General features: G+C 31.9%; 2 protein-coding genes and 1 pseudogene across 15 annotated transcripts; 1 reads left to right on the plus strand and 2 right to left on the minus strand.

Moving 5' to 3' along the window:
- Nucleotides 1–7,053: 7,053 nt before the first annotated feature.
- TGA23 (bZIP transcription factor) lies at nucleotides 7,054–14,040 on the plus strand. Of its 12 annotated transcripts, none has more exons than XR_005889469.1 (10): nucleotides 7,290–7,656; nucleotides 8,458–8,651; nucleotides 8,747–8,821; nucleotides 9,517–9,576; nucleotides 9,668–9,745; nucleotides 9,861–9,924; nucleotides 10,648–10,919; nucleotides 11,411–11,638; nucleotides 12,656–12,871; nucleotides 13,618–14,040. XR_005889469.1 is itself a non-coding variant. In XM_041011617.1 (9 exons), the coding sequence occupies exons 2-9, from the start codon at nucleotides 8,493–8,495 to the stop codon at nucleotides 12,806–12,808; spliced, it is 1,089 nt and encodes a 362-aa protein (XP_040867551.1). In that variant the 5' UTR covers nucleotides 7,054–7,243; nucleotides 8,458–8,492; the 3' UTR covers nucleotides 12,809–14,040. The 12 variants fall into 12 exon arrangements, 7 of the variants coding, with proteins under 7 accessions (XP_040867551.1, XP_014625703.1, XP_006601813.1 ...); XR_005889468.1 differs by having other exon boundaries at nucleotides 7,387–8,244; XR_005889471.1 differs by having other exon boundaries at nucleotides 7,387–8,078.
- LOC100775972 (alanine--glyoxylate aminotransferase 2 homolog 1, mitochondrial-like) lies at nucleotides 13,566–17,695 on the minus strand (annotated as a pseudogene).
- Nucleotides 17,696–17,839: 144 nt separating this feature from the next.
- Nucleotides 17,840–23,225, minus strand: LOC100797040 (glutathione hydrolase 1). Of its 3 annotated transcripts, none has more exons than XM_003552081.5 (6): nucleotides 22,582–23,225; nucleotides 21,146–21,661; nucleotides 20,795–21,030; nucleotides 19,656–19,920; nucleotides 18,963–19,100; nucleotides 17,840–18,357 (listed from the first exon to the last, which is right to left on the minus strand). In XM_003552081.5, the coding sequence occupies exons 1-6, from the start codon at nucleotides 23,053–23,055 to the stop codon at nucleotides 18,112–18,114; spliced, it is 1,875 nt and encodes a 624-aa protein (XP_003552129.1). In that variant the 5' UTR covers nucleotides 23,056–23,225; the 3' UTR covers nucleotides 17,840–18,111. The 3 variants fall into 3 exon arrangements, with proteins under 3 accessions (XP_003552129.1, XP_040867939.1, XP_040867940.1); XM_041012005.1 differs by lacking the exon at nucleotides 22,582–23,225 and adding an exon at nucleotides 21,932–22,115; XM_041012006.1 differs by lacking the exon at nucleotides 22,582–23,225 and adding an exon at nucleotides 21,742–21,896.
- Between the last annotated feature and the right edge of the window lie 484 nt (nucleotides 23,226–23,709).

The raw sequence follows: 23,709 nt of genomic DNA on the forward strand, positions 1-23,709 counted from the left end.
AAATAGGGAATATGAAAAAGAAAATCACTCTTGTGTCAACCGACCATTCCAAATGCACCCACCACCATCATTGTAGCTTTATACACATCATTGACACCGAGACCTAATAGCCTGTAATTATTTAAACTTATCCAATCTTTTTTTAAAACTATTTCTTAAATGTCTTCTTTCCTCAAGCACATAATCCAATCCATATCCAATTTTATCTATTGCTTATCGTTTTGGCCTTTTTTCTTTTACAATTACAACAATTTCGCCTTTTTTCTTATTAGCCTTACGCAGTTGGTGACGCCATTGTACCTTGCAATCGCACGAGGTGAAGGTGTCCCAATGTCCCTCACAAGTACAATGGTCGCCCCTTATGCTTCATTCGTTGTCTGTGCCTTTTCCGATACACGTATGGTTCCTTCCTAGCAAATATTTTATGGATTAAATAAAGGATAATGTTCTTGTAACTAAGTCGAATCTAAGGTTTAACAAATTTAATCCAATAACATTTAATTGAGATAATCATAATTTGTCTTTTCAGTTATATTTTTGGGATTCTTATGAATATGATCTCCTCTTTAATTTTATAATGATTGTCTTTATTTTTATCTCTCAATTAATCCTTAATATGAGTGTTTTATAATGACTTTTGAACGATTTTATAGTTTCGGAAAATATTATATACAAAAATAATTTATCATTATTAATAAGGAATTGATTAAAATTGGTTGACAGAGATTAAATCATGGGAGAAAAATCTTAAAAGAGTTGACAAAAAAATAATGCAAAACATAGTCCTTCAGTCTTAGTGCACAATGAGATTTGAAGTCATGTAACGATCAACAAATAACAAGAATAATATAATCAATCATGTAAAATAATAATAATAATAATAGAAATCAAGAACAAGTATGTCCAAAAAATTTAGGGAGGGTAATCGAAGATTCCTGACTCAATGTAGGCCATATTGTCTAAAGAGTGCTTCCAAATTTCCATTGAAATTAAAGCTCCTTTTTAGGCACCTAGACCTCCTAAAGGGTAGTGTAGGTGGCTCGGATCTTCACTCCACCTTGTTAAATTTTCTTTGTGGGATCTCAACGTACACATTCAAAGTGATTGACAAGTTTTTTCTTCCAGAATTTTAGTAATTGTCAAAACAATATTGTTGGTCTGATAGGTCCTCAAATAAATGGACCAGAGAAATTTTTATTTGAATCATAATAGGTAAATTTAAAATAATCTATTAATTTATTTAGTATCTGTTAAAAAATTATTAAAAAAGTTTAATCTATCCATAATTTATTTCATAAAAAATATAATCCATTCATTAGCATTTTTTACGGATATATATTCAGCATATCCATAATTTTATTTTAAAAAATTAAATATTATTTGTATAAATTTTTTGTTTAATTCACTTTAAAGAAGCCATTATTTATTTATTTTTTAAGATAATTTTTTAAAAATAAATATTTATTTCTTAAATTTAATATATTTTCATTAATATATAAGAAGATATTGTATTTTTTTAAAAAAAAGGAATCCAAATATGAAAAAATATGTTGGATAGCTTTTTATCTGTAAATAGCTTATTAGATGGTCCATGAGATTTGAAAATAAAAGAGTATAAATTGTTATTCATCCTTTCAATTATATGAACCATTCAATAATGAAGGCTACGTTGGGAGAGTTAATCATAACTTCTACCATGGGAATGTTTTTCTTGTTTGCAAGATATCATGGTTTTAAAATCATAACTTAAAGTGTAAGAAATTAAAAGAGTCTAAGTGAGAAGAAAAATGTAGGAAGAAATAGATTACAATAATATGGATAAGTTTAATTTGGATTAGAAAAGTAAGGGAGAAAGAGACTGCATAAATGTAAAAGATTTAAGTTTGGAGAAAAAAAATAGGGAGAAAGAAACCACAAAAATGTAAAAAGATTTGAGTTTAGAAAAGAAGATATTGGAAAAATGTAAATGGTTGGAAAATAAAGTGTTAAAATCGCAAATACAAGAATGTAAAAGACATTAATGATAAAAAAAATAATTAAAGTATTGAAATAACAAAAAAATTAATTAACAAACTAACAATTAATATTTATCAATAAAAATATTAAAATAAAAATGTTAAAATTGAAAAAAATTAATTATTATGTAGTGACAATATAAAATAATTTCTCACTGTCATACAATCATAATTCATGATTTGTATGACTTTAAGATAATTTTGTTAAAATTAATAAACTTATGATAAATAATAATCTATAATTGGATAATAATATAAAATTATTTTAAATAGTTATTGCATAATTTTTTTTTACAATTAATATGGTTGAAAACATTGTAACAACCTGTCAATATGAGAACATTAGAAACTTAGGATATGTAAGATATTTACAATTCACAATCCTTATTACATGATGCAAACTAGTATTTTTAGACAGCTATTCCTAACTATAAATAACACTATAGACTTATTTCAATAACTTTCAAACTCGGTCCAATCAGTAATTCGATTTAAGTAGTGGGTTACTGGTCCAATGAACTAGTAATTGACTTAATATATATCAAAAAATTTAAAATTATATATGTATTTATTATATATAACTATATAACTAACATTATTTGATTAAGAAAAAATCATTTATACTTCAAAATAATAATTGAAGTATTAAAGTTGATAACAAGTCCACAAATAATAATTTAATAACACAATTACACAAGTTTCAGATTTTTTTAGAGCATTTTTGATTTTTTATACACGAAACAGGTTTTAAAAATAAAATCGGCTCGTCGGGTTTACCCCAAATCGGTCTGGTCTGACCGGATCATCCGAGACCAGATGTATGACCGGTCCAATAACTAAATCAATCCAATCCAAATCGAGACAAACTGGATTTTTGAAATATGGTTTGAAGTGTATTTAAAATTTTATATACTTTTTTATATCTATCATGTTATAGATATAAAATATTGATAAGTTTTATTAATAATTAATTATTATAAAAAAATGATGGTCTATCAATCACAATTTTTTTTTTCATTTACAGAAGTTAAACTTGAGATTTAATTTAAGAAATCTAAGTTTAATTTTACTCAATCTAATCACATGTTAGTAAAATTTTATACAGAGTCTAATAATTATAGATAAATTAGAATTTTAAAATATACACAATTAATTGCCAATAAAATATCTATTTTTCTTCTCAAGAAAATTACGAGCATGTTTGGATATTTGTTCAAAATAGGATACACAAATTTCAAGATAAATTTAATGATTCAGAAACTTTATTTTGCAAAATGAAGGATTTGAGTACTTTCGTAAACCTCATTTTAGCCTAAAAGTCTGTTTGAACAATAAAACAAACATTTACTACCTTATTATTGCCTTTCCTTAAGTAGCAAGTTATTAATTCCTTTATTTTGCAAGTGAATACGTTTCATATTGCATGTTTTGACTTGGACTAATGGACTTCTCCATATTGACCAAACTCTTAAAAACAATCTCGATTGTCTTCTTGCGAAATTGATTTCCATCGATTTCTCTCTATTTTTTCTTTTCTAAATTATATTGACAACTATATATATATATATATATATATATATATTATGTAACAAATTTTATGATGCAGTTAGATAACAAGAATCAAACAATAAAAATATATAAAAATAAGCTTAAGTAATTAATATCCCTAAAATTAAATCAGATAAATTAAAATGGTTTGTATATTGCTTGATTGTTGACTTGTTGGAAAAAAATTTAAAGTGTGATTGGCTCTCCTATCTTGTCACTAGGAAAAATTAAGCAACAAAGAGAACAAGTAAAAGAAAATGGGCAAAGAAAAAAGTGTGAATTGTTAGTTGGGGAATGTTGGGCTGTTCGGCTAGAACAGATATTGCTAGAACAAAAAAGAGTACCAAAGTAGATTTGGATTCCGAAGTTAGGAAAGAAGGGTTATTTTAAAGTGGCAGGTAAATGTAAACTTCCAATAAATTAAAGGAAAGGGAAAGAACCTTACTATGGAAATGTCTCACCGTGACATTGTATGTATTTGGATGAACCTTCATAAAATTAATTCTAAAAGAATTGATTTTATAAAATTAATTTTGAAGTGAGATAGTTTGTGTTTAAATGTTTTATTATAAAATCAAGTTAAAAATAAAATTCAGTACAAAAATTTTATATCAAAAATAGAAGTTGTTGAAAGTTACTTTAACAAAAAATCAATTATACGTTTCAAACATAAAATTAAACATCTATGTATCTAAAATCAATTTTGTATTCAGAATCAATTTTCCAAAGTTAAATCAAACATGCACTATTTTTTTTAGACGTTATTATATAAATCTATATAACCTTCTGGGAGTAGTTTAAACAAATCTAATCTGGACCAAACAAGGACTCAAATTATCTTCCGGGTGTGAAGCAGTACTTCATATCATCAAACAAATGATAGACATCGCATTTCCTTTACTTTTATTATTAGTAAGAATTTCTATTGGCACTTTTTCCCTTTTCACCTCTTTTTAAGATAAAGTTTGTAAAAGATTGTTCAAACCAAAATCATAATGAAAACTTCTGTGGGTGTGGGTCTACAATCCTGCAAATTCACGGAAGCAACAACATTTTTATCACTTTCAACTATAATATTTGCATATATAAGGGCATTTTCGCATTACCCAAATTTCTTTCCTTTTTTGTTGTTGTTTTGGTTTTGGTTTACGTTTGGTTAATACAAGTATAGTATACACCCGATGGATCTTGCACAAAAAAATAGGAAGTCATATCCCATAAGAAGGGAACTGAAAAATGTGTGATGATCGTCAAACTCGCCCCAACATCATCTGAAAGGCCAATATGTGACACAAAATAGGTCTGTGGTTTGTGGTGATTGCTAATTAAAATATCAAACCAGAAGACAAAAGGGACAAAGAATGACATGTAGATAACAACTTAGCGAGTCAGTTTTGAACCCTTTTGTCTCAATGGCGCTGCATAGCGTAGCATTAATTAATGTGGATTTTAATATATCCTACACGCAACATCGATCATATAGATTCTAACTGGTTTGGGTATCTTTACATGATTTTTTTGCGAAATAAGATTATGCAAACAAATATAGATGGAGAAGTACTATATATTGTATAAGAAAATATTTATGAGGGAAGTGTAAGGATGTTTCCATGAAAAAAAGAAGATGTGGGCCTGACACAAACTCTTCATTTCTTATATGATTATGTCATTTAAAAAGAATATAAAATATCATATTACATTTATTAACAAATATTTTAACACATATTAAAAGTGGAAGGATTGGTTGAGAGGGTTTTTCTTATTTATAATAAGTATCATTTTTATACTAAAATGTTCTTTTTTTTTTTTTTGCGTGTGCTTTAGTCAAGCTCTCTCTCTCTCTCAAATTTCATAAAATTTGTGAATTAGTCAATTTCGTTTTAATTATTATATTGCCCTTTTCAATTTCTTATAAATTCATTACATTGCATGTAATTTATGTAAATATTTAAATACAATAATAAACTTAATTGTATAAAAAGTAATTGTAAATTTGTATACTTACATGCAAAGAATGTATTAAATAATTAATGCGAATTTAATTAGTATTAGAATGATAACTGGATTTGAGCGTAATGGATACGCAATATAATTACTTATACGTAAGCTTTTTATTTAATGTTATAGGTACGGAACTGTAGTATAGCACTCATCCAGCATCTATATTAGCCCCTATACACATATAATAAATATAATTATAGAATTAACTATTTATTATATTTATAATTAGTTTAAAAATATTTTAGATATTTTTAAATAAAATAAAACATTTTACTTTTAATTTTTTTCAGTTCATAAAAATAATTTAAATGTAAAAAACATTTTTATTTTAATAATTTATAAAAAAAAGACACATCGAAAAGAAAATATATTACATGAATAAAATACTAATAATATGTTTGGATACATACCCATTTGAGTATAATATAAGTATGGATTTGTTTTGGAAGGCTGAATGCTAAAGTTAACATTGCTTTACGCATAGATATGAAGTTAGATAAATATTTTTCTTGATTGCGGATATTCGAATGGATACATTACACAAATGGCTAGCCTTACTAATGATTTGACATATTATTATTAAGCAGTACCATTTTCTACTACATTTTAATTACTGAAAGAATGATAAATGTTGTAAGATATCAATAAACATTGACGTAAAAAAACAATACGCATTTAATATTATGCTTAGGGTGCACACCATTTAACTAATCTCGTTAGATACTTGCTTAGTGCTTTAGATGCTTTGATTTATTAGGCACAAATGCTTTTGGAATTTGGTATATTTATCGTGGAGGTCAGGTCAATGGTTATTAAAGTGGAGAGGGATGCATCGAATCACTAGCCTAGTAGCCCAATAGAAGTAATCGGCATTTCGAAGGTCTCCATTAATATTCCAATTCCTTAGCCTATCAAACATCTAATCTAACATAGAGACGTAAGGATCTGCCAATTCTGATCATAACAATCAACGCAAGTATTCGATTTCAATAATAATAATAATAATAATAATAATAAGATGGGAATGCATAGGTACAAATGTTCGTATTAATTTGTTAACTAATAATTTAAATGGCATGAAAAGCAATGCATAAAACCAGCCAAATGTTAGGCTGTGTGTATAATGTAAGACACGAAAAAAATATTGAAATGATTAGGTTTTGTCCAATCTCGTGTGAAGGTATGACGTCCCCTTCTACTCTAAACACTCCACACCACCCTCACTTAATCATATAAAACTCATAATTTCTTGACTTTCTAATATTGTTGGTGGTGCCGTGTTAGTGCCCGCATTCTATTTAAGTTATCATTTGTAAGTAATTTCGTGGATGGTGACACCAATAATAACTTATACTAACAACTAATTAAGAACTATAGATTACCACAAATAATTAAATAAATAAAAACGACCATGAAATATTAAATGATGGTATGCTACATTATTACACATAATATATAATACTATATGATATAAATGTAGCCTTGTCAACATGTGAGGTGAGTGTGAGTGTGGTAAATCTTTAGTACTATTTGATTCTTACAAATAAACAAAATGTAACAATGCCGGCGTTGATATATTCCGGTGGCGTTGAGACAGTGAAGGGAACAGTGACAGAGTCGTGGTCTACCTGGTGCGCACATTAGCCATAGTGGAAACATGACGATGACTGCGACACTTGGTATGTGAAATATATTTGACTCTCTGTAGCTCAACACGACCAAGCATTTAACAACAAAAAAACAAGTTCCACTCTCCAATAACAAGACACAAAAGTCTCCTCTATTCTAATACGTTTTTATTTTTTTATTTCTATGTATTTGTATATACATAAATAAATAATGTAACCCCATTTACAAATGGTGGGCTACGTTTCCATTTTTTATTATATAATAAAAATTGAAGTTAGAGGCAGTCTTTGAAAGCGTCGTCTTCTGAACCAACACAATGATGGAATGGAAGGGTCTTGCGTTCTTCTGCGGTTTGATAGATAGCTAGCCATGTTGGCATGAAGATTTGAGCGGGAAAATAATAAGACAACATACATAACGTTTTCTCAAAGTGGTTTTTTTATTTTATTTTTTTTATCATAAGGTTTGGCTTTTTAGTTTTTTATTTTTCAGTTTTTGTGGATAATTCTATTAACTGTCAAGGGAGGAAATTGGTACAGATCAAAGTTTGGTTGTACTTTGCCAACTAAATATTATGACATCAATAGATACTTAGATAGATAGATGCCTTTATTTATCTTTGTTTTGAACTACTATGATTACTGGTACTTTCTTCTGGCAGTTGTTACTTAAAACTTTTGTTGTCTTTGGAAAAAGGGAACAAAAAAAGGTAAAAGGGGGTGCTATTTAGGATTTGGTTTTGTGTTCCTATGTTTGCGAAAAATGATGAGGTGGTTTTGTTGCCCTATTAATGGGAAAATCGTACTATAGATTCTGTTGCATAGGCGTTGTCTGTGGCGGTTGTCATACAAACGTGGTCGGGGTGGAGGAAGAAACTAAAACATGGTTTAATTAAATGAATTATTCGTTTATTTTGTGCTTCTCTTTGGCTTGTGATGTCTGGTTTTTTTCTTGAGATTTAGGTTCTGTTTGTTTATCGTGGATTGTTAGATATTAACTAAGGAATTTCACTCTTCGTCTCTCTCATAGTACTTCTTCTGGTGCCAAGAAGGTTGGAACAGTAGCAATTACTTGATCTACTCTGTTACCTTTTTCTGTCTTTGCTTCTTGCTCCTGCCACCCTTCTATTCTTAGTTTCTCTCTCTTATTTTTCCCTTTAGTTGTTTCTGTTATTAATTTTTGAAGTGAATGTGTTTGGCTTGCAATCTTCAATGCATTTTAAGATTGATTGAGCTTTAATTCATCTTTTTTTGGGTTTTGCCAGACGGCAGTTTGCCTGCACTGATCAGTTCTTAGAGCATGAATTCAGCATCCCCGCAGTTTGTTTCCTCAAGAAGGATGAGTGTGTACGATCCGATCCACCAGATTAGTATGTGGGGAGAAGGCTTCAAAAGTAATGGAAATTTAAGTGCAGCCATGCCTCTAATTGATGAGACAGACATGAAGTTTGATAGTCAGGTGCAAGTCTATGAAATCCGTGCTTTGTTTCATTGGCAAATAAAAATGCCTATTCTGCCTACTAACCAAATTCGTTTGTGCTGTTTAATACCCAGTCAGAGGATGCTTCTCATGGTATACTGGGAGAGCCTAATAAGTATGACCAAGAAGCTAACAAACCTACTGATAAGGTAAGAGCATGTTATGCAAACTCGTTTCCTCTTGCTCTATCTCTTCCCCAAACAAAAGAAAAGAAAGAAGGCTTATTTCTTGGTAGTGTTTTGTTAATTACAACAACATATATTTCTTTACCACTGAGAGCGGATGTAAATTTTGTCTCATACCCACATGGTTTCTAATACTTTCTGTCAGTGGGTTTTCCCTGACTTCCATTAGAAAAAAAAAACTATATATACTTGGGAACTCTTGAATGCTTCCTGCAACTGAATTGTCAGCTCAACTTACCTGTAAATGTAGATATAGATAATTTTGAGCATTACAATTTCTTGTTTCTTTCATTGGGGCATTTGTCTGGCATCAAAATGTTTTTTTTTTCATTAAATATGTTGTCATTTTGAAGCTTCAAGTCTTATTCTGTAGGGTGTTGTTGTATAATGTAACGAAGTAATCAATCCATTTAGAATTATGGACAGAGTTATTATTTGGAATGTTTTGGCATGGAAAATCACAGCCTTTTCACTTTTCTTTCCCCTCCATCTTGAGCTTTATGTATACAATTAGGGTGACAATGACAAGTATGTTAGTCCTGCCATTTTGGACTTTGAGGAATCTGTATTTAATTTGGATGTATGGCTTGGATTCATACTCTCTTTTATGCCTATATATGGTGGAAACAATTAGGGATCTAATATGGTCAAACATGCAGATACAAAGACGTCTTGCACAAAATCGAGAGGCTGCTCGTAAGAGTCGGTTGAGGAAAAAGGTTTGAATGAATATACGTTGATACATTGTCAGACATGCAATTAGTGTTTAGATATACTAATGTTCATGTGGTTGCTGATATTGGCTTACAGGCCTATGTGCAGCAGTTAGAATCAAGTCGTTTGAAGTTGATGCAGTTGGAGCAAGAGCTTGAACGTGCAAGACAGCAGGTATGGAGAAGATGAGTTAATATACTAGCAGTTTCTCTTGTGGATCACATTATGTTGATCAGCATCTTCCTTCCTTTCCCTCTCTCTTTAATATCTTAAGGCAACAAAACTGCAGGGAATTTATATAGGCGGTGGGTTGGATTCTAATCATCTGGGTTTTGCTGGATCAGTAAATTCAGGTTGGTTTGTTATTATGCTACTGCTGCTATATATTTGCATTGCACTTGGAGTTTTTGTGTCTTGTTATTCCATGTCTTGGTAACTTGATGTTTTCGTTTTTTAAAATTTTCTTCTGTGGTGAAATCAGTTTTTCCAAATGTGCTTAAATCTCTTACTATTGGACATCTGAAGACTAAAGTCTTCTTTGTGTCTGCCATCTCAAAATATTCAGAAACATTTTCTCTAGTCCTGTGCCAACCTTTTGGTTTCAAATCATAATCAGTTTTGTAATAGAATCCATTATTTTTCTTCCAAATATCCAGAAAGCGGCAGAATGTTTAAAGCCTTGATATATGCCAGTTGGAGAATTATTTATATGTATCTTTCATGATACCCGCTGCCAAGCTAGATTATCAGGTCTCATACATTAAAATTGCTATTCCTTTTCTTTGTTGGATGTTGTACAAAACCATAATTAAACTGTTGGTAAGTTGAGAAAATATTGTGTACCATAAACATATCTTGATAGTGTCTTATATTAGCCCCCAGAAACAACTTTTGGGAATCTTATTGGCAACACAAGTATTGAATTGTTTAGAATTTTTCATGGTGCCATGTAAGCTTAAGTTAGTTTGTTTTGATTGATGTAATATTGTTCTTGGTTTTCCATGAGTATCTTTTCTTCTTGTGTTATACTCTATTTTCCAATTTGTTCTTGCATTATAATAATACCATATTTGCAGGAATTACAACCTTTGAGATGGAGTATGGACATTGGGTGAATGAGCAAAATAGACAAATCACAGAACTGAGAAATGCTTTAAATGCTCATATTGGTGACGTAGAGCTCAGGATTTTAGTAGATGGTATGATGAGCCACTATGCCGAAATGTTTCGCATGAAATCTGCTGCTGCAAAAGCAGATGTCTTCTATGTTATGTCCGGCATGTGGAAAACAACAGCTGAAAGATTTTTCCTATGGATTGGAGGCTTTCGCCCCTCTGAGCTTCTAAAGGTGATGCCTCATATTTAATAAACGAAAGTAGTTAAAAATGTTATTCATAGAAATGTAGAATGTGTAGATCTAAATTCAGTCATTGTCTTTGAGGACTTTCTCATTATTATTGGATTTTAATCAATAACTTCTTCTACTGTCTTCTTGAGAGAGAGAGATGGGGGAAATTTGAAACTGCATTCATTTATTACAGTTTTAATACATTATGCAAGATTTACTCAAATGCTTTTTGTACTTAAAATGGCTATCACTCAGTGTCAGTGATAGTCCCAGAGAGCTGGGTCCAGCAAGAGGTGATATTTTAGATTTAGTCTTGACTTCTTGCTTTGGTAAAGAATTGCATCCTCACACCTGAATTTCAAATTTTAAAAAAGGGATTTATTGAGATACTAGATTAATTTGAGATTATTTCTATTGCCATATTCAACTATGGCATGCTGTACGCTTGTAATGTAGTATGGTGCTTGCTGACAACTTTATTTTAAGTGCAGGTTCTTGGCCCCCTGATTGAACCCCTGACGGAGCAACAACGTTTGGATATCTATAACCTTGGACAATCATGTCAACAAGCAGAAGATGCCCTTTCACAAGGTATGGACAAACTCCGGCAAACACTTGCTGATAGTGTAGCAGCTGGGCAGTTCATGGAAGGAACATATATTCCACAGATGACTTCTGCAATGGACAAGTTGAAAGCTCTGGTGAGCTTTGTGAACCAGGTAGATATCCTGTTTTCTTGATAGACATTAGTTCTCAATTTAGTAAAAAATTCCTTTTCACAACTTGCCATATCAATCAATGGATTCCTCCTGCCAGTTGCAATTTTTATCCAGATGTTCTGTGAAAAAAAATCATGTATGTGTTCTGGTAAATATACTTTCTAATCCACATGTGCTTATTTGTGTGTCTGTCTCTCTGTCTCTACTCACTATAGATTCAAAATAGAAAAGCAACAGTTTAGTGTGCTTTAAATATCATGATTCTATGTCATATGAAATAGGAACAGATGTTTGGTTATTTTAAATGTATAGTTTTTTGGGTTAAGGGTATTGTTGAAGTTATTTGAAGCTATTGATCTTGTAAGTCAACAAATTTTTCATATCTAAAGTAGTTCTTATACATCATTCTATAAATTGTTTTGTAGTGCAATTGATTTTAAATTTACTTTTTGGATGTGTAAAACCCATAATTTGATTTGAAGTAGATGAAAAATATTTCATAAAATAAATTCCATTCCTAAATTCTTAGCACAGATACTGAAACTGAAATATTTTTCATTCTAAAGAATCCTCAGTAGAAATGGAAAACAACAATTTAATCAATCAATTCAAAGTTTTAAAACATAATTAGTGGTTTATGATCTATTTTAAGCATCCTCTTACGATTTGGGGGCAAGTCATTGCCGTAGGCATTTAATTTCATCTATTATATTAGCTGTGACTTGTGGTTCACTTCAAAACCTTTACCCATTCATCTTGGTCACTGATAGTGCTTGCTAGCCAGATTTTTATTTAGCGTTACCAACTTCCCATTTAGCATTTAGGTAGATTCACTTAGGATGCCTATATCGTGTAAATGCTAAGGTCATAAAGTACAGTGATGGTTAATGAATGATACATTAACAGAATCATTTTTGAAGATCATTAACTGCTATATACACTACAAATTTACAACTTCAAAAAGTTATAGCTTGGCTAATGACTATTAGAGATTTAACCATGCTCTGTGTGAAACAGGCTGATCATCTTCGGCAGGAAACTTTGCAGCAAATGTCTCGAATACTTACAATCCGTCAGGCAGCTCGATGCTTGCTTGCTTTGGGGGAATATTTCCAACGCCTGAGGGCTTTGAGCTCACTGTGGTCTAATAGACCTCGTGAACCTGCTTAGTCTCACAACAAGGTTACAAGAGCGCAAACTCATAACATGAACGTGATGTGATGATGAATATGGGTCAGTTTCTTTGGCCAAGAGCATCAAAACCATGTATCATGTGAGGTCCAGGTTGCTCACATTTTTCCTGCAGTTTTGCGTTATGGAGAAGTTGTAAATATGACTGCTAGCTCATTTTATGCATACGAGTTTGTAAATAAATTAATTTTAGACGCATGGTGTATATCGGATTGTTGCAAAAATGAAATATTTAGAATCTGCCATGAGTCTGTGTGGAAGTTGGTTGTGTAGAATTCGTATAATGTTATGTTGTGTGTTTTTGAAAATGAATCGACTCTAGACTCTCTTAGTGGACATAATTTATTTTTTGTGATTGCTAAGGGTAGCTTGTTAAAAATCTGTAAGTTGTTATTAGTTTGTTAGAAAGTTGTTAACTCTAATAAGCTCTATAAATAGAGCATTCGTAGTCTTATTGTATCTTTTATTCAATCAACTGCAACATGATTTTATATGATACTCTTCTTCTCTACTCTGATCTTTATGGTGTATGGCCACAATATGTTGGTGTTACTTGTCTCTTTCCTCGAAGTTCTGATAGTGATAGTGCTCAACAATATTTATCATAAATTTCATTTTTCTTGGATGGATACTTGAGATTCTGTCCTAGATGCTGAGTGAGAAAATATTAATGTGCTGAAGGTTTTACGTTTTCATTTGCTTTTCTATATATATACTTATATTGGTAAACCAAACATACACACCAATCCACTTATTCACATTCAATTTATATTGTCAATTGTTTACAGGATTTTCACTATGCAATGGGATGTGCAGCTATCAGGATTTGTTTCCTTATAGCAAATTGGTTTGATGATCCACTTGTAGCTAGCAGGATATATAATCATCTTGATTCCAGACAGAATCTCACAACTTAGATATAGCACAGTCCAAAGCATCTACAAAAAATCTGCACATCAGGAAGCCAGTCAGTGAACTTCAACAAAGAATCTGAACTCCACAACTTGGTTGAAGAGAGCCAGGACAGAATTATTTATATACCTGCATCATCTTTGGTGAAACACATTGGTGGCTTGATCCTAAAAACATTTCCATGCAGCCCTCCTTTCCCAACTAGAATACCGAGCTCTAAAATTTATAGGAGTAAACAGTTACCATGTTTTGTAGAAATTTTGGAAAAGAAAGCTTCATATGCAATTTTTTTTATTCAACCAAATTTCTTACCGCTGAATCTTTCATGCAAAGCTGTTGTTTCAGCTTTTGCAGGTGGCTTCTATTTTCTATCGGTGACAAATTCTATCCCCACCATTAAGCCTCTTCCTCTTACATCTCCAATGACTGGCCAAATATATAAAAATAATCAACAAATTGTGGCAAATGTATGCTCTCTATAATGAAGCATCATATAGATACCTAAGAAAAGGCAAATGTATCGTAAAATAAAAATATATCACAAAATGAAAACATGAATATTTCTGGGATATAAGATTCAAGATAACCATACTGTCATGTACTTGCATCATAGATCTTAAACGCTGAATCGAGTGAGAACCAACATCAGCACAATGACATTGACGCCTCTCCTTGTCAAGAACTCTGAGCACAGCAAGTCCCCCAGCAAAACATACAGGGTTCTCTCCAAAAGTATTAAATTGAAGCTTCTGGGCCATCACGCTTGCTATTTCTGGAGTTGTAACTACAGCTGCTAATGGCAAACCATTGCCAATACCCTGATGCATGTTAACATGAGGTACAAATCATACAATGGAATTCTAGAAAAGGTACATGAGAGGCACTTCAACAAAATTGGCCCTATCTGAAGGTAATGCTAGAACAAAATACATAGTATAGTGAAGGAAGGCAAACAAAAAAAAGGAAGCTAAAACCGATAAAAGGATAAACATTGAAGTTATGCTTAAGAGTTATACAGTGAGAGTGCAACAAGTGAGAAGAATTCATTTAATATTCAACTATATAATGTTTAAGATTGCTTTACTTAAACCTATATTTATAATTGTATCATCAAATTAGTTCATCTAATGGGAACATGCTCTCATCGTACATGCTTCCTATATGCATAAATAATAATGAACCTCACAACAGACTGATGCTGCACTTCAAGTGCATTATTAAGGTGCCATTGTATCCTGCAACTAGTTAAAACTTAGAAAGAAGAGATGAGGGTCTAGACCTTTGCCATGGTAACTATATCAGGAATGACACCCTGTGTCTCAAATCCCCAAAAATGGCTTCCTGTGCGCGCAAACCCACATTGCACTTCATCAGCTATGCAGACTCCTCCAGCTTTGTGTATAATGTCATAGGCTAGTTTAAGGTACCCGGGTGCCAGTTCAACTGCTCCTCCTGTCCCTAGAAGAAGCCATGACATGAGGAAAAAGTACAAAGGAAAACCACACTATGGTGTGGCTATAAATATTAAATACCACTCTGAAGTTTAGAAATTAAACATGAAGGATGGATTATGCATGCCTGAATAGTTTCAGCCATAAATCCAGCAACTCTTCCTGAAGGGCCATAGTCAATATGATCTTGCAATTCTCTGGCGTACCTATTGGCATCTGAGCCAAAAACTCCGCGGTATGGATCAGGATTCATGACATGATGAACTTCTCCCTTAAAGAGTTAAATGTTGTAAAAAAAAAATACAATTAGCACTTCCCTATCTTTAGTAAAAAGTTAATTCATCGTTCACAATGATATCGTTACAACTAGAGTAGCATGGATTATGTTACAATGATATAGTACATGTTTGTGTATGTTTTTGGATACATATATGCACGTGTTTGTGTGTGTGGACAAAACCTCTGGTATTGGGTATTTCTACGTGTTCATAGCCGTGCGTCCAATTGTACTAGAACTCTCTCCATGATATGCATTCCTTAAGGAAATCATACCCATATTACCAGTGTATAAACGGGCCATCAGCATCGCCAAGTCATTTGCCTCTGAACCAGAATTTAAAAAATAAACAACCTGTAATATAAATTGCTTAGTTGAACACCATGTTCCATATTGAATGAATGAAATCTAGCACACTATAAAACTGAACATTGCTTTTCAGCAATCTCAAATTTGGCATGTCACAGTTTTACACACTGTCATATAATCACAAATTGATTATTTGAATTATTCTAAAATAATTATTTTAAAAGTCAACAAACTTACCATATATGATGAATTATGATTGAATGTCTAAGTAAAATTTTTTAGTGTTAGTGTTTAACCTATTTCTCTTACATTATTTATCATTCTTCATAGCATTAAATTGGCAGAGGGTTTATTAAAATTTGTAAATATTTATGTAAAGAGAAATAGATATAAAATATTACAAAATTTTCATGGGACTAGATCATGTGAAAAATTAATGTAGGAGGATCATTCCCTTGTTTGGATATGCTAACTGAAACACAAATTATGATGATAAAATTGACCTTAAGGTTTCCAGGCATTTTGGATGCCAAGGCCTCGGCAAAATCAGCTATTGCATGGTGTAGATATATGGTTGTTGTATGCTGCAAGAGTTTACTTTGCTCCATTATAGCATTCAAAACTGCAGGATGGCAATGTCCACAAGAAATAGTAACTATTCCAGCAAAAGCATCAAGATAACGCCTGCCATTCTCATCAAATAGATGTTGCATCATGCCCTCTACAATGTTAAGCTATATAAACAAAAAAAATTGTTAAAAATTACAAAAATATGTGGCACTCTTTTCATATTTAATAAATTTTATTTATAATTTTGTAATTCTCAATAAATTTTAATGGAGTGTCAGACAAAATATATTAAAGAAGATGTGAGCTATAACTCCTCCTTACTTATCGGTATCGATGATGGGATTAACATATGACAGTTCTTGTGGAGACCCATTTTCAAATAACGTAACTATTTTTACTTCATTTCTTTGACTCAATTTTCAGAGAAAATAAAACTAAGAAAACATAGAGAAAAGGTTAGCAACTTATCATAATATAGTAACTGATAAAAGATTGATTAATTTGGGAGACTCACAAGTTTTTGATAGAAGTGGAACAAGGAAGGACCAAGGAACTTTTTCCGTTTGGCAAAAACTTCATCAGCCAAAGGTCCTTTGTATGGTCGTGGCTTGTAATCAAATGGTGGAAGCTGAAGCCTCCGAGCAATATCATGATCACTTGTTGCAGTTGAAGTGCTCAAACAAGAAGAAGAACCAAAAAGCCTCTTACAAACACCAATGCTTCTCTTCACCATCGCCATGTCTAAACCACCTTTTACTAAACACTACCTATACCTTTATCTCAAACTCGATCATCCATTTTGTAATGCTTTGCATGCCATGTCTCACGAATAATTGACATGGAATCTTGTTAATTTGGATTATCTAACATTCAAAATATATTATGCGGTAATTCATTTTATTCAAGTAATGTAATAAATGATAATATAAAGTTTAATTTTTCAAGTCATCTATTAGATATATATTGCTTTCCATGATTGAGCTAGAGCAAAAAAGAAAAAAGTAGACTGAATAATGTGGTTTTATTGCCTTTTATTCCCCACTTGTTTGCTTGGTGTAATTACACCGTCCATCATCGCATTTTATAATGAAAAGAACTTAAATACGATAGTATATGATCATATATATCATATAATGAGTATAAGTGCAATTGAAATTGATCGCCCAACTACAACCATCGTCCTGATCATGGCAGACATATAAATGTACATCGATTGAGTCACCAAGAGATAAATCCTCTTTTATTTTGATTGAGTTTATAGGAATTAATCATTTATTACTTCTATTTGTGTAATACCCACTCCAGTATAAAGTAATTCAGACCTTCATCATTTTTCATGTAATTTGATTGGTGTAGGAAGCTTTCAAGGGAAGAAGAGAGAGCAAAGTGATGGAATTAACTACTGGAATAGGAAAGTGTGTACATCAAGCAAGCTATGCACGTACAGCAAAACTACATGAAAACAAGAGGGGTAGTTGTAGAGACTTGAGATAACCAGAAGAAAATTGTGTAGATTTTTCATTCCCATTATTTAATTTCAATACAATTAGCATTTAGCAGTACGAGAATCATGTAAAGGAAAACTTGAATAGACGAGAACAAGCAGGGTAGTAGTTGTACTTGTAGATACTTGAGATAACCAGAAGCCAAATTGTGTAGATTTTTTATCCCCATTAATAAAATACAGCAAGCAGTATAAGAATCATGCAAAGGAGAAAACTTGCATAGATGAGATGAAGATATCACAACATCAATGAATTATCTCAAAAGCCTGCAGGAAAACCACCCTTTCTTGGGTCACTCACTGCCACAAGCTTTCCATTTCCAATCCCTTTATTTTGTCTGGACGGCACAGAATTGTCTAGAACAATAAATTGGCAAATAGTCCCACCGGCAAGGCCCTTTAGGACATGACCCTTACTTTTAAGGGCTTCCCTGATATCAGCAGGAAGTTCAAAGTGTTCACCTAAAGTGGTCCAATTCTCATAATTAACCACGTTAGGTAGTAGCTGCATAAAACAACATGGCGAGTTTCTAAATTAATTAGTGATGGACAAGTTGAGATAAGTATGCAGTCACAATCACAAAAGAGAAAAATATCAGAATAACAGTAGCAACATAAAGACAAAATTCTTATTACTTAAAATGAACCAGGAGAAACAGTTTCTGGGGACAAAAATATGGATTCAAGTTAGAAGTTTTAAATTCTGATAAGTTATAACATTTTTCCTTGGTTTTAATGCTGTCATTCATTATATATCTATAACTGTCTCTGTGTTTGGAAGTATTTATTACAGTTTATCTTGTGACATAAGTATTTGTGCAAGTATTTGGGAAAACTTATCAAAATAGCGTATGATTTTGTCTATAAGTTGTTTTTAGCTTAATTCAATTTGTTCTCTAGTATAATTTATGAAAACAATTTACAACTTGTGAAAACAGTTTAATCATATTTCCTCTTGAATTATAGAAACAACTTATACATAATCACTTAAATGGCAAACACTTGTTCAATAAGCACATAATTAAGTTGTTTATTAGTTTGTGCATACCAGAGCTTACCAATCAGAGGCAGAAAAAACAAGCAACCCCCCAAAAAATTTAAATACAATACCTGATGATAGACCCTTGGAGCTGTTACAGAAGAAAAAGGATCCATTCCTTTAACGAAGTGATTCAAAAGAACTTCTGCAGTTCCACCAATGATGAAAGCACCTCCACTTGCACCTACTACAGCTTTTAGCTTCCCATCCTGTATAGGCATGGTAGGAAATCATTGCAAGTAAAGAATATGAGTACCTTGAATTAATAATAGTGAAAGGATTTCATAACCATTGCAATCAAGATTTGTTCTTTTGTATGCTTGACAAGAGTGATTGTGTCATTTAATAAAGGTTAAATTACTCAGTTGGTCCCTAGAATATCTGAACATTTTCAAGTAGGTCTCTAAACTATTTGTTTTTTAATTAAGTCCCTAAACTAAAATTTGGATCCTTGGATTATTTTATGGCAGCTTGAAATGGCCAGAAAATGATAATTTATGACGGTTTTAAAACCCTAGTGACTCACTTAAAAAATCAAATGATCAAGAACCCAATTAATAAATTTTAGTTTAAAGACCTACTTGAAATTTCTCAAATAGTTCAGGGACCAATTGACTAATTTCACCTTTTCTTAATAAATTAAAATTCTTATATCTCTATCTCTTGATGAAGCTCAACTTGAGCAGTAGTGGGTGACATGGATGATAATGTGGAAGAGGATAGCCACATTTAAGAAAGTCAAATCTTGATAAAGGATTGATTACCTTAAGGGCAATAGTGGGTGACATGGATGATAGTGGCCGCTTTCCTGGCATGATGAAATTGGCAGGAGCTGGTGGTGGAACATCCTTGGTAACATTTCTAGGCATGGAAAAATCATCCATTTCATTGTTCAGTACTATTCCTGTACTTGGTGAAAGGATCTTTGAACCAAAATATGCATTCACAGTGCTAGTCATGGAAATGGCATTTCTCTCAGGATCTATTATACTTAAATGACTTGTACCATGATCATGGATCTGATTCCACCTGAAAACACAATTCAGCACAACTGAGAATTCTGTATTGCCACAAACTTAATTTTAGTTTAGAACTTATTTTTACTTAGATCTTTATATATATATATATATACAACTTAGCGCCCATACATACAATCATTTTAAACTTCCTTCTTATCATCTGTTGTCATGTTAACACAGAGTAACACAGAATGTAATGTGAGGCTGCTACTATACGCTGGTTTGTGAAGATTGAATTCATTACTTCACTTGACGGTTAAATGACATTGGTAGGTCTAACTGAATAAGCCTAGACAATAGATAGTTATTCTGTTGTAAACAGTACATAGCTGCATCACCTCTCAGTTTCTGTTAGTTTAGCCAAATGCATGTATATAGGACAAATATATATATATATATATTAGCTAAATTGAAATCAGGGCTACATTTAAGGACAAATATATATATATATATATATATATATATATATATATATATATAGATAGATAGATAGATAGATAGATAGATAGATAGATAGATAGATAGACATGTACAGCATAATCAAGTTGACCAAATGCCTAGAACACCTAAAGTCAACCTTTATATACAAGTTGCAGACACTTCCTCAATCAAGATATATCTTTCTATGTTTCAAGTTGACTATATCATGAAACCAATTGGTCAAGAAATTGATATCTTTCAACTCTAGCTTATGGAGATGCGCAAGTTATGATGCATTAATTGTCAATATTTTCTGCATTTTATTCTTGTCATTCACACCAAAAGCTGCATATTGCAAGTGTGTGAGGTAGAAGACAAACATGGAATCTAAAGAACCTCATTAACTTGCACAGGCATGAAGCTACGTGAAAATTAGTGTAAACTCAAAGAACTTAGGAGCTTACCTGCTGCCGTAATGACTGGGGCCAAAAGTTTTATTATCATTTATGTCATTTTTCAACACGTTAGCAAACCTATGAGAAAGCATATCAGAAAGAACCCCAGTTATATTTACAAAATCAGGGTCACCAAGATTCATTCTCACGGCAAATACATGCTTCAAAGCTTCAATTTCTCGATGGAAACCAAGGGCACCAGAAAGGCCAGAAGGGAGTTTATATTGATCTAGAATGTTCAGCAGCTGTAACAAAAGACAGCATTGGCTAAATCCCTTAATTTGCTAATTATAAGATAGATATAAAGAAGAAAAAAAATTATTAACAAGAACACAAAGGTAGTGAATCAGATAGACTTACTAGCATCATTGGATGCCCACCTGAAGGGGGAGGCATGCCAAGGAGCTTTAGACCAAGAACATCATTAGATATGGGTTCCTTCTGTTTAACAGTGTAACTTTTGAGGTCTTTCATGCTCAATATCCCTCCAGCATTCTGGACATCTTTAACTAAATTAAGACCAATCAATCCTTCATAAAAGGCTTTTGGACCAGACTCTGATATTGTTCTGAGAGTCTTGGCTAGTTTCTTATTGTAGCAAATGCCACCTATCTTTAAGAGTTTTCCATTTGGGGCAAATATGCTACGAAGACCCTTGTCTTCCAATATATCTGACTCTGTTTCTTCCATCTGCTTGTGGAGGTATGGTGATACTTTAAACCCTCTACGTGCTAGAATCTCAGCTGGCTTTACAAGTCTTTTCCATGGAAGCTTCCCATGTTGTTTCCACGCCTCATGAAGGCCAGCAAGTTCTCCAGGAACTGCTACAGATAGGCCACCTTTGGCCTTCAAAGTAGTATTTCCAGCATACATATCCTGAAAAAAATGGATAAATCATGTTTAATACACCTTATCAATTGTTTATAATTACTTTAAAAAAATTAAGTACTACATACTTTTTATGGTTTAAAATTTAGTTTTGTTAACATGGGTGCTGATTCTAAACATCCAAAAGTAACAGGATTTTATTAAGAAAGAAAACATTTATCACACTTATGTTTCTAATGCAATACAAACTGTCTTTCCTAATAAAATTAGTCTCAGAAACTATTCCTCGAGATAAAAAGATTGATTTAAGGGGTTCACATCTTCCAATATGTGTTCTAGCATACACAAAGATCGTAGGATCAAACTCCTAACCACATAATCAAGGGGTATGGTTATTTACCAACCATGTTGGTTAAACATTTTCTTTTTAATACAACAAGTACTTATTTACTTCTGCATTAATTTCCTGTTTTATTTTATGTTTTTACTTTTAATTTATAAAACTATAACATTATTTTAAATCCATTTTCTGTTTTCAAATGTTTGTACAGAAAAAAGAAAAAAAGTTGTTTTCATGGTTCCCTTCCTTAAAAATCTCTGAAACAAGAACCCAATTTAAAACAATGTATCAGTTTTGTAAACTAAAAGTGAAAGCAGAAAATGAAAACACAGAAATAAACATGCCCTTGTATTTTTATCATATACTTTTTATTTTATTTCTTTAATCATTGAGTGTCTAAAGATACCATTAGTCTTTGTGTTGAAAATATCAATGCAAGGATATGTGATGATGAAAGAAAATGAAATAAACAAGGAGCAAAATTTTCAGTTATTTTTGGTTTTCTCTCTTTTTCACTTGAGTCTCGATCATACAACAAATTTATCAATTGAAACTACAGTAAGCAGAGGAATAATCCATAATTGAAAAGGAATTAATGATTCAGATGGTTAAAGAGTTAAAAGGGTACCTTGGAGGCAAGAGCAGGAGCAGTTTCTCTCATATCAAAAGCCTTTGCCACCCCATTATTCAACCTGAGAAGCAAAAAGGCTCCACCACCAAGGCCACTTGAAGCAGGACTCACAACCCCCAAACAAAGGGAAGAAGCCACTGCTGCATCCACTGCATGCCCTCCTTCTCTAAGAACATCCTTCCCAATCCTTGAGCATCTACGGTCATCAGTGGCAACAGCTCCATTGTGGGCATAGATCACCTCACCTTTGTGTTTTGGGTGTCCATTTGTTTCCTCAAGGCTTGAAGCAAAGGCCAAATTTGAAACCAAAAGCACAGCAATGACATGCCACAATAACACAGATACAACAACACTTGACATGTATGGGGACAGAATTTGGTGTAGGGAATGAAACATTTGCTGCTGACCTGTTGACTTTTGAAGCCGAGACATGGATGGAACTTGCTTCAGTTCAGTTTGCTGTAATAACATAAAGCAAAAGAATGGATGGCACTTGGCAGTGTCAAAAGTGGAAAGGACTAAGGCAACCTCGGTTCTTATGTTACTTTTGCTTTTTAAGCACTGATGTCTATAAGATCCTGCTATTAATAGGGGTATTTGTACCTTAAGTGGAAGGGTTTGCCTGTGTTCTGATCCGGTTTAAAATTTTAATAAGGTCAATTTTGACTCGACAGATATAGAATAGATAAGATTAGGTGAATCTGATTTATTGATATAATGTATATTAATGTTACATATAATTAAATGGTAGTATTAAAAAAGTATACTAATTATGTTATGTTTTATAACATATTTTAATATAAATAATATTAACATAAATATCATAATATTATGTTAGAAAAAATATTACTTTTTCTCTCCCAAAATTAATGTTGTATTTTAAAAAAATTATCCCAAAATAAATGTCATGTTAATTTATTCAATGTAGAACTAATTATTTTTTCTAGTAATACCTCTATTAAATTTCTTTTTAATTTTTCAATGTAATACTAATATTATTTCCTTTCATTTATTTAATTGGCTAATTTTGTTAAATTACTATTTTTTTATTTTTTTTATTTTTTTATTAGTTGTTATCTAAAACAACACTTTGAGATAAAAAAAAAAGTATTTATTAAGTTAAGA

Source organism: Glycine max, chromosome 18 (assembly GCF_000004515.6).
Source record: "Glycine max cultivar Williams 82 chromosome 18, Glycine_max_v4.0, whole genome shotgun sequence".
Classification (NCBI taxonomy): Eukaryota; Viridiplantae; Streptophyta; class Magnoliopsida; order Fabales; family Fabaceae; genus Glycine; species Glycine max.